General features: G+C 40.1%; 1 protein-coding gene across 8 annotated transcripts in view; it reads right to left on the reverse strand.

Annotated features, from left to right (window-relative positions):
* LOC148894569 (homeobox protein PKNOX1-like) overlaps positions 1 to 11,413 on the reverse strand; it is a 32,780-nt gene extending 21,367 nt beyond the window's left edge. For 2 of the 8 annotated variants that reach the window (XM_089002173.1, XM_089002167.1), the window contains exons 1-4: positions 11,340 to 11,413; positions 9,953 to 10,065; positions 1,386 to 1,528; positions 241 to 412 (exon numbers count right to left, since the gene is read on the reverse strand). In XM_089002173.1, the coding sequence (XP_088858299.1) occupies positions 241 to 412; positions 1,386 to 1,528; positions 9,953 to 10,003 (366 nt within the window). In that variant the 5' untranslated portion in view covers positions 10,004 to 10,065; positions 11,340 to 11,413. Of the gene's footprint in view, positions 1 to 240; positions 413 to 1,385; positions 1,529 to 9,952; positions 10,066 to 11,221; positions 11,317 to 11,339 lie in introns of those variants that run through there. The other 6 variants (XM_089002171.1, XM_089002169.1, XM_089002172.1 and 3 more) reach the window with 6 other exon arrangements.
* Positions 11,414 to 11,756: the final 343 nt, after the last annotated feature.

Genomic DNA, 11,756 nt, shown 5'->3' on the forward strand with positions numbered 1-11,756 from the left:
ATTTTTCAAAATTATCACATTTTAGGAAAACGTCTTCCATTTGTGTACACACAGTCAAGCAGCAATGTCCATGTAAAAATGCATTTTTATGCATGCATGTACATTTTTAAAATCAAAATCAATCATGCACTGTAAGAAACAATCACGTTTTAATTCAACCCAGACTAAAAGATACAAATATTTGCAAAAGAGATAATATAGAGCTTCTTTATCATATTTGGTAAGAGGATGTACGCTCACCAAGTTGTCGAGTTCTGGGTCTTCACTGAAAAAGGGCTTTCCATCCTTCTCCTGAGAGCGGACAAAATTTTCAATGTCCACATCAAAGCTTGCCGACGTGATGCACTCAGAACTAAGAGTGGACAGCTCACACTTCTCAAACAGTAAAGCCAACAAAGGGAACAGGGGATGTCTGCAAAATGGAAATATATGGGTCATTTTCACATAATTTGGTCAATAAACAGTTGATATTTGCTTCGTCTTTATGTAATGCCAACTCATCCAGATAGTTAAGACCATTTTATGCTTGTCACTGAATGCATTTCAAAAATAGTTCTTTCCAATAAATTGTCAGAATGTAAATAAGACACAATTGCAATGAAATGTGCTAAATATGCTGCAAGTAATAATTAGGTTAGGTTCATTGCCTTCTGTGCCCACAAGCTACTGTCTATGATTTACTACTTTACTAACTGAACACTTAAACTAGGCAGAACAACTTCAATACCTTGAACCGGAAGTTGAATGGAGTTCCCTCTTAGGTTACAATTGTACAGGGCCCCAAACATAAGTGTACAGATAAATGGCTCGGGTGGTAGTGGGCGGAGTCAAAGTTGAGTGGGCAAGTCAAAGTTTGGACTAGTTACATCCCACACTGAAATGCTACATGATCTTAAATGGGTAGATAATGCTCAAAAATTCACCAATCTGTGCGAGTTAAATCAATTTGGCACACAAGGGGAGCAAAAATTCCTCCACGTACATGCAGAAGACTAAATCAGCATTCATTGCAAACACCTGATTATAGTTACGAATGCCAAGATTAGGTACAGGGGTGAGCCGTTAGGTTTATGTTGAATGATTATACTGCATTTCAGAATCACTTTGGTTGTTTTACTGCGGTATTAAAAATGACTAAATTATCTGAAACATTTAAGTGTGATTGAACAGAATAGACACACACACACACACGCACACACACACACACACACACACACACACACACACACACACACACACACACACACACACACACACACACACACACACACACACACACACACACACACACACACACACACACACACACACACACACGCACGCACGCACAAACACACACTTGCGCACACGCAGACCTCAGAAATCAGACACAGACTTGGTTGTACCGATATATGGAGGCTTTGTCCACGTCCATGGGCGTCTGTGGATCTGTGAGTGTTGGGCTGGGTGCCTCTGCTAACATTCCCTCATCTGGATTACCCTCTACCTTTGATACACCTTGCATCTGCTTTAGATAAATAAGAAACAACTACAGAAAATCACTTCAAGAAGACAGACACGGAGGGCAACAAACAGAAACAGACAGAATATGTAAAAGATTTTGAGCAAGAGTTTCACGATCACATCATGTGAAGGGCCAAGGGACCAAAGGGAGCCAGGGGGCAAAGTTACAAACAGAGCCTTACTTCAACTGTAGCTCTTGTTAAGACTCACATTGACACAATGTGGCTACTACTTCTAAAACATTTGGCTCATACAGAAAAAGACGAAGAGTTGACACGAGACCAACAGGTCAGCTCTTATTTTCAAGTATTGACAACAGCAACTTTGGCAGGATTTACACTGAAAAATATGTGCCCCTTTCCCCTTTTTCAGTATGCAGAAATTTCAAATGCCACTTTTTAACTTAATGACATATAAAACACTTGTAGACTGTAATATTTGGATCAAGTGAATAAATAATATCAATCCGAAATGTGGCATACCAATCATTTGGCTGGGACTGAATCTTTGCCTAATGCTTTAAAAGAATGACAGAGATTAGACAGAGAAACCTGGGGTCAATCTGAGGTAAACAGACACAGCCTGTTAAACTGTCATCTTCATCTAGGACAGGGGTCGGGAACCTATGGCTCGCGAGCCATATATGGCTCTTTTGATGATTGCATATGGCTCACCGATAAATATTACATATTATAATACATATTGTCGTTTTTTTCGTCGTTCATTTCTCGTTGGGGCTGCAGTTGGCGGAAAGCGCAATTTTGATTGGATGACACTGACCTAGAATGGCCGAAAGCGCCATGTTGATTGGATGATCGTGGCCGTCATGTTGAAACAGGTAAACACCCCTTTAAATGAGCCCAACTTGTGCACTTCAGCCTGAATGCACCGGAGCATTAGAGGAGAGAAAATGTTCTGATTCTAATTTGCAATGAAACAATACCATCGATGAAACAGTCGAATGTCAGTGACATTTTAACAAGCCCCATGTTAACGTTAGCATCGACATACTTCTGCGAGAAGTAGATTGCAGATAACAAGTGTGGAAGCTTATGAGCCGTGTGCAGGCTAGCTAGCAGTAATTTCGCCTCTGGACCGACAAATTGAATTTCATTCCGATCGTTTTCCTGGATTTTTACCAAACACGAGGAACGGAAAACCATCCATGTTAACGGTGAGTACTATCACAAAGTTATTTTAAATAATACATTCTGATATTTTGTTGAAAAGTGGCCGTGCGTGTGTGTGCGCACGCGCACACACGCAAGCGTTTGTATGTGCGCGCCCGTGCGTGTGGCTCTCGCTGAAAAACATTTCTAAATATTTTACTTTTATGGCTCTCTTAGTCAAAAAGGTTCCCGACCCCTGATCTAGGAGATCTGGCCTTGAACAGAATTTAGGACTTGAGAAATTCCTTCAAAGGAGTAATTTAGGACTTGTTACTCCTTCACATCTATCTCGGTTCCAAATCTATCGGTTCAGGGAAAGACAACCCATTAAAATGTCTATGTTCTATTACAGAGGTCCCCAACCCCCGGGCCGCGGACCGGTACCGGTCTGTGGGTCATTTGGTACCGGACTGCGCAGAAAGAATAAATAATTTACATAATTTCTGTTTTATTTGTTATCTGAGTCCAAGTTGTATTTTTCATGCGCTTTGTACTTGTTTTTGTGGTGTATCTTTGAAGGAACGTTTAATCATTACCATGGTGACCATATAGCGTTAAGGGGCAGAGACGATGTTACATATGTTGTTGTTGGTGCGATGTTACCATGACTTTGCAAATAAAGTTGTATAAAAATACACAATGGATTCACATGTATTATTATCTTTAAAAGAAAGAAAAAAACAGTTTTGATGCCTATTGTATCATTTTATTTTGTTGTATTTATCCGCCGGTCTGTGAAAATAATGTCTTGAAATTAAACCGGTCTGTGGCGCAAAAAATGTTAGGGACCACTGTTCTATTGTTTATAGCTGTTGGTGCTTGGGACGTCCAGGGGCGTGGTATTCAACTCAAGAAAACTATGTTTTACTAATGTATCACTTAAAGGACAACCGACGTCTCCGGTCAAGTTGTGTCCATAATTTGTAAAATGGCTTTAAATGACTTCTACTGAGCGTATTTTACAAAGATTCCACCCCATATAGCTAGTAGTATAGTTTTAAGACTCGCACTGAAATACCAGGAAGTCTTGTTTTTGAGTTGGTGACGAGTCCGGACGTGACGTCACTAAAGGACCTCCCTTGACCGTAAAAAAGACGCATTGTAGCGGTCCTTCCATCACGTCAATGTATTTTGCTGTACTTGTTTGGTCTGGGGACCCTGTGTTGCACCCAACAGCCGCCAGAAGGCCAGAAGAAGGTGTCCAAGTGCCATATAAGGAATTTATCAGCCTGTGTAAATGGAGGTGGCCACAGGATGTCGCCATTTTGTGCCTATTTTTTCGGGTGAGAGATTTTCCCCCAATGTTGCCTCAAAATGGCACAAATAAATTCTTTAATCGATTGCAAACATGTATGCTTTCCTCTACAGAACTATTTGAATCATATTCATAACTGGATGTGTAACAAGAAAGCATATTCTCCGAATCTGAAGCCATTGTTTTGATTCACTAGCAATGCAAGACGTCTTGCCGTGACGTCAGGAACTGGGGGCGAGACTTTCTGAAAATGCCCAATTTGCAGCTCATTTTTTTTGCAGATTTTGGACACTTTAAGTCACTTTTATTGGTCTGTTGCATTTCACTAAAATATCATACTGGATGTATTGGGTATTTTAGATGCTATAAAACGTTTTTCTGGTGTCAGTTAAAAAACAAAAGAGTGACGTCGGTTGTCCTTTAAATTTGAATTTACTCTATAAATAGCTTAGCATTGCGCTGCAGATTGTGGGCATCTGTCTTGGATGGCTACGTCCACTGCCGGCAGCAAAAGACAATCTTCCTGTGTTCGAGCCTTTGTCAACAGTGTCCGATCGAATATATCTGACAAAGAAACACATACGATTGACTTTTTAATTACTTGCACAGAGACTTTTACTTGACTTGCTACATCATCAGCCACGGTGGCTTTAGGTTTCCCCGAATTACTAAGTCACTCAGCAATTTCATGAACCACAAATTGTTTTTAGGTAACAGCGGTTTTGTGCAACTAAGTTCTGTGTTCGGCAAAACAGGTCAGAGATGACGATAAACGAGAACCAAAACAAAATGAAAACTGGGACAATTGTGTTGATAATGGGGTATCTGGCACAGGTTTCTGGTTCAATTGTCAAAAGGAGCTTATTTCCTTTGTCCAGCCGTCTCCCCACAAATTGGCTACATTTTTGCCAAGATCACTGCTATTCTTGGCTATGCATTTGCTCAAGGAGGTATGTCTTAAAATAAAAGTCATTCCTTGCAACAAAGTTGCTCGAAGATAAAAAGGCTTTAAATATTTATGTCCAATTTATATTCATATTTATGAAGGTGTATGTAGTTTTCTTTTTGTGTTAACCATGCTATTGCTAATGGTAGTATATTTATAATGGTAAGTAGTTGCATGGCAATCTTGGACGAAAATGGCAAAAGTAAGGACTTTTTTTGGGTCGACTTAGAGACTTAACTGTACATGTTATATATTCACGTAAGTCATAGAAGAGGACAGGAATGTAATGAAATGTTTGACATCATTGTATTAGCATAATTATTTGCTACTCTGTTAAGTACATTAGTACAGTATTGCTTGATATTCTTTGTGTTGTATGAAACATATTTACAATATAGCACTGGTGTACAGAAGAAAAGAGAAGAAAAAAAACAACCCAAAACATATGTGGATGTCATTGCATGTTATTAATGATATTTTGTATTAGAGCACATAATACTCTTGACAACCTCTGTGACCAGTATCATGGAATTTGTTAGCGGTCTGCAGTCTGGAATTGCAGCACACAATCAGTGCTGCTGCGCTATATCTTTTATCCTTGTTTTTATTTTCAGTGGGTGGCCCGGTAGTCAAGTGATTAGCGCGCTGACTTCACAGTGCAGAGGTCGCAAGTTCGAATCCCGCTCCGGTCACCCTCTGTGGAGTTTGCATGTTCTCCCCAGGCTCGCGTGGGTTTTCTCTGGTTTCCTCCCACATTCCAAAACATGCATTGCAGGCTGATTCAAGAGTCAAAATTCTCCTTAGGTGTGAGTGTGGGAGCGAATGGTTGTTTGTGTGCCCTGCGATTGGCTGGCAATCAATTCGGGGTGTCCCCTGCCTAGTGCCCGAAGATGGCTGGGATAGTCTCCAGCAACCCCGGCAATCCTAGTGAGGATTAAGCTGTCTGGAAGATGAATGAATGAATTATTTTCAGAGACAGTTTGTTTCGTGTACAATTCACAGAGACATCGCAAAGAATGGGAATATGGAGTGCTAGGATAAGCATTTTAAAATGGTACACGTGAGCTGTGATTATTAAGATGCTGCCAAAGTATGCCCCATGCCCTGCCCCAGGTCTCTACAAAGGTAGGTGTGATTTGCTTTTCACAAACTTTTGTGTCTACTTTATTTTTCTGTTTTGTTCGCCTAAGCCGTTATGGTTGTTGCTCATCAGGGCATATGTGGGTGTAAATGTGTGCATATGTGGGTGCGTGTAGTCATGTATTGTCTGTTGTCAATTGTGTTTTTGTCTTTTTGCGCCACATTATAAGTGCTTTGCACGCTGGGTCCGAAAGGACAGTAATTTCATCTGTGCTGTATGTCATGCATATTAGCATATTTGACAATAAAGCTGACTTTGATGAGTTGACTGCGGGAGGTTGGTTGATGGAATAGTAAATCTTTGGTCAAAAAAGATTGGGCACCTTTGCAATAAAGTTTGATTGTAAACACCTTTTCCAAGATAAGAATAGATAGGATGAATTTAAAGTATTCTAATATTTGCTCATTGTGATGAAATGTGAGGGATTCTCGCTCTGTGACAGTTGAAAGCTGTCAATGCATGCCTCAACTTTGTTCCTCCAATGGGCAGCTGCATAAAGTTGGAAATAAAGTTATATGAACCGAGAAGCATGTCAGCTGTTCTGTTCATGTAGATAATTGTATCCAGAGATCGTTTGATATATTAAAATTGACCGCTTTCCCCACAAGGTAGAAAAGCAAATCCAGAGAACAATGATGAAAGATTATTTCTGATTATATTTTGTTTGGTAAAGTATTTTGCTTTTCTCAATGTTATGAACATAATAATGAAGTGTGTCGACTGCCTTATTTTCCCTTATTGAAATTGAAAATTAAACACCCTGTTCTGCATGCATGCGACCATTTAAACAGCCTTGTAGCTGCTATTAAAGCAAGGTGACATTAAGCTTTTATCGTGAACCACTGAGAGCCTGTATAATATTCTGACACGCAGTTTATTTTGTTATGCTTAGAATATCTTGTTTTCTATCCTTTCACCCCCCGCCCCAATCCCTTTCAAATTGCTGCTGTGGACTGCAAATTTCCCCATTGTGGGACGAATAAAGGTTTTCTGATTCTGAACCAAGTGCATTCTAGGAGCCATCTGTTAACCTTGATACACTGCTTACTGAGACTTTGTGGAGATAGACTGATAAAAGCTAAGAATTGTTTTGGTAGAATGCCGCCTCATCATCTCAATACCGCCCTTCTGATTAAATAAATATGTTGTCTGTCCATGGTGTGGACACACTCGTGATCAAGCAGCCATTGTCTGTAAATCATGTGTGTCCGGAATATTCTGCAAATAAACCCTTCAAAAGGTACTGTACATTGACTCCAGCCTGTATTTGGATAACCAGAATCATCATCATCTGATATTAACAAATATGTGGAGGAAAGAAGGCCACTCTCCTCCAACGATTGGTGACCCTCACATTATATTGGACTGAGGTTTCAGTCAACACAGACAGAACATAGGATGCCCAAATGATTGACAAGGTAAGAGGACAATTATCCTCAAAATTGGTCTTCTGTCTTGCCTGAGATCAAGGTAAGATTTCCGTCTTGAATTGATATTCTAAAAAAAGAATTGTGGCTGGATGAACAGTGGAATGCGCAATTGTTATTTTATTTTGAGAAGGTTGTTTCGTTCTGTTAAAAATCCAAGAAACTACAATTTTAAAGTTTTTGCGGAAAGTCTCAAACACCTTTGACTTCAAGATGTGACTACGCTGGTCTATGATCGGACCTTTCAGCTCAACCAAAAGAAAGATGACTTGTGGAAAGAATAAAGTTTGTGTTATTACTTTACTGTCCAATTGGTAGGTGTTACAGATGCATGGTGATGACCCCCGCCCACCAAAAAAAAAAAAAAAAAAAACAGAAACATTTGAAGTTTTCCCCGGCTGCGTGTTTTGGCATAAACGGGTGGACAGAACTATGAAGATCTTGGCCATCATCTTTGACTCGGAGCTTAGTTCTATTTCTCATACTAAAAAGATAACCGAGATAGTTTTTTAAATTATCTCAAGGACAAAGACAGAGTGTGCCCGTTTCTCTCTCTCAGGCCAATACGGAAGTGTGGATCCATGCTTTTATTTCCTGTCCCTTATATTACTATAATGTCCGACTCTCTGGTCTTCAACAGATATTCTAAGGTTACAAATACTCTAAAACTCAGCCACATGGGTGTTGATAAGGACCAGAGGGCGGGAACACCATCAGCAGTGTTAAAACTGTTGCACCGGCTCCCAATGGGGTTTAATATTGAGTTTAAAGTGCTATTATTAGTATTTAAATGTTGTTACGTTCTCCGGCCATCTTACTTATCTGACCTGCGTTGAACATATCAGCTCTCACGAATGCCTCGGTACTCAAGCATTGGACTTTCAATTATTCCCAGGGTGAGGACCAAGAAAAAGAAGGGGCCTCAGTGCAAACATTGGACCAGAATATATCTTACACCGGTCTAGTGACGCGTTCACACATAAAAAGTTGCTTACTAAAGAGAAGCGTATTAACACTGGTGCAGCCCCGCTTATCTTCACAGGGCATTCGATGGCCTTACAATACGATAGGAATAATACGTAAATAAAACATGCTCATGTATAAAGCATACTTCATTTTCCCCGCTTTGTTTGTGCCATGTTGAAAAACGATGGTTTATGCTTTTCCTGACAAATTAGTACAGTGGTCTATCAGACACCTTAAAAATCTGGTGTCAAAGTCAAGGCCCGAGGGCCAAATCTGACCCACCACATCATTTATTCGGCCCGCGAAAGCTCGTCAAACTTCTGAAATGTTTGCTAAAGTCTGAACCAACATTTGTAATTTTCCCATGTAAATCACAATAAGTCATTTTTTACTTCAAATTTAAAAACTACTTAATCATTAATTTGTTGTGCACTCAATATGTACCGTAATAAATGGAGGGGATTAAGCCTTCTAATGGCTTCCCCAAATTCAAAACAGCCCCCCGAGAGGAAATCGTAACTACAACGTGGCCTTCGACAAAAGAAAATACCTTGCCTTAAAAGGATCTGCGAGAAAAACTGTTGCAGCTCCTAAACAAAAAAAATGCTGTTGCTTGTTGTTTTTAAAACATACACTTTGTCATGTTGGTTCTTTTTTAAAACATACACGTTATTAAATTAACTCAAGCAACTACAGGCACATCCTTCTCCACCTCCGCGCCTTCTGCTCGAGAGGCATCAATGACCGCCACAGAATCCGTAAATCAACGGTGACTTCAGTGACACTCAGTAAAGCAAACATAATGCGCCAAACAGAAAATAAAGAAAGGAAATCACAAGATAAATTGTATTGGGAATTCGATGAGGGAAGGCGGGAGCGGTTGTGAACACACAAGAAAGGAACAAACTGCAAAAAACAACACATACAGTCCAGTTTCCAACAAAAGGAAAGATAATGGATGTTCAACAGAGCACGAAAGCAACACATTCGACCCATATGTAATCAACTCTTCCCATTTGTAGCGAGTGAGTCTACCTTCTGTAGCAAAGCGAGTGAATCTAACCCTGTTGCGTTCACACGTCGCATTTTATATTGATGCTGTTCCACAAATTAGCATTTACTCCTGAGTAAATTTTTAAAACCCCTCCCTGAGTAGGGATTTTCTCCGGTTTAACTTTTTTTTCAGGGGCTACACTGGTTTAACTTTGCATGTGTGAATGCTCTATGGGGGCAGCCCCAGTGCTACTGTACGCTGGAGTAAAAGTTGCCGTGTGAACACCCTTTTTGTTTGGGTCGTGGGACAAGCTTCTTCCCACACCATCTGAGCTAGCACACCACCAGGTGGTGATCACTCTATGGCCGACCTCTCGAGTTACCGGAGTGTCCAAAACAAATTCAATTACAGGACCCCAAAGTGAAGCGAAGCCACCATCAAGTTAAATGGTTTATATTTTGGGAACACATTGACATTTTTACTATTTAAACAAAATGAAATGCATTTGTGTCAGATAAGGTCATAATCCAACATCTGTTTTCCTCACTCACCTGTTGCTTTCCCTTGGAGTATTTGTCAATGGAAATCGAATGAGCTGCCATCACGTTCAATGCAGATGCCGCAAACACTCAGGCATTATTGGTTGTGCCAATAGGTAGTCAACCTAAACAAAACACAACCTTAATTTTATATATATATATTTTTTAGAGTAAATGATTATGTCACTGGAGGTGGTGGGTGAGTATACGTATTTAAATGTTAGAATTCTTTGTAAACTAAATGACGTTTTGAAAAGTATTTTGATTTGGGCAGCGACCATTGCAAGGTCCCTAGTATTTTTGCAGAAAATATTAGTAGAAATGAGTAGTATAAATAACATAGGTACATAATATTATTATTACACGCGCGCATACGCACGCACGCACGCACACGCGCAAGTATAGGATAATGGTATTCCTTGCTGCAGATGAATGACCATATTTTAAAACACAATATGTCAAATCAAAATAAGACAGTGGAAGCCGATATTTTAAAATATTTGCCGCCAAAGTGCATAACGGATGTCTAGGAAACACAATGTAGCTCAACAGAGACGACACGACACGCTTTTCTGTAGCACTTTCAAATATCGCGTTACCTTCGAACTACTTTTAACACACCCACAAAGCTCTTAGCCTCTAGCCCCGTGTCAGCTACAATATATGTTTGTGGCGGTAAAGTGTGACCATGTTCGACGAAACCAAGTGTTTAGAGACTAAATAAATCCTTAGAATATGCAGACCCTCTCTCTTTCACTCCCTTATGTTGCTCGCCTGTGATACGGGCCATGTCCTCGGCTAACGTTAGCAAAATAGCTAACGTTTATTTATATATGTGGCTTGCCTGATACTATAAAAAATACAAATCACCATACTATCCCAAATGGTCATTGGCAAAATAATTTTGTAACAAAACTCAAAACACCTTTTAGAAAATACAGCATAGGCGTACTGCATATCTTGTGCCGATATAGAATGTGAAGTGACTCGGCGGTGAAAAATAATTTTGGGTTTATTGAACTATAATAAACTATTTAGCATGATTCTATTTAGCGACATTTTAAGAACCAGCACAGAGGTTGTCGAGGGCTTTCAGACAACAGCCATTCATGGAGGACAGCCGCCTTCTTATCCCTCCCCTTCGCGCTAGCATTACAGCTGTCGGGCCTCGTTTTGAGCATTAGCCGTGTGATTTTCCACAACCCTCGTCGAAACAGCGACATGTTTTTTCAGCCTCCTTCTCTTGTGAACACCATTTATTTTTCCACGATGCTGTTCTACCTCATCAAGCATGTTTCCCCAGTAGAACCCGCGTTCCTCGCCCGGGGGCATTTTTGCGTTGAGCGCAGATTGTTTGATTGATAGGGACGGAAAAGAGGGATTTTGAGTGACAGCTTACCTGAGTGCCAATCTTCGTCACACTGACAAGCGGCTGCAGCAATCGGGACCCGCAGTTGTCGCTGTGCGTCATCACGTATGATCACGCAGGGACGTTTAGAACATTAATATTTATAAGGTGGGCGGTCAATGACGTTGCGCAGCACTCTTGACTGCCCCTGCACTGTCGAAGTTTAATCTGCCCAAAAACAATCTCCGATTGGTTTGTCAGTGTTCTTTAACTATTGTGCATTTAGGTTGTTGATTTGCATATTACAGTCGATGCTAATAAACAAAAACAGCACTAATTTATATTGGAAATATACATCAAATAGTAATAGCTCGGGATTTCAAAAATGTATGCCAATTTCTGGGCTACAATAATTCACTAGAAATGTGCAGTACTCATTATCTCGTAACAGTACTGTATATTTCATTG

The sequence above is a fragment of the Hippocampus bargibanti genome, linkage group LG08 (assembly GCF_051943395.1).
Source record: "Hippocampus bargibanti isolate YZ-2025 linkage group LG08, ASM5194339v1, whole genome shotgun sequence".
In the NCBI taxonomy this organism is placed as follows: domain Eukaryota; kingdom Metazoa; phylum Chordata; class Actinopteri; order Syngnathiformes; family Syngnathidae; genus Hippocampus; species Hippocampus bargibanti.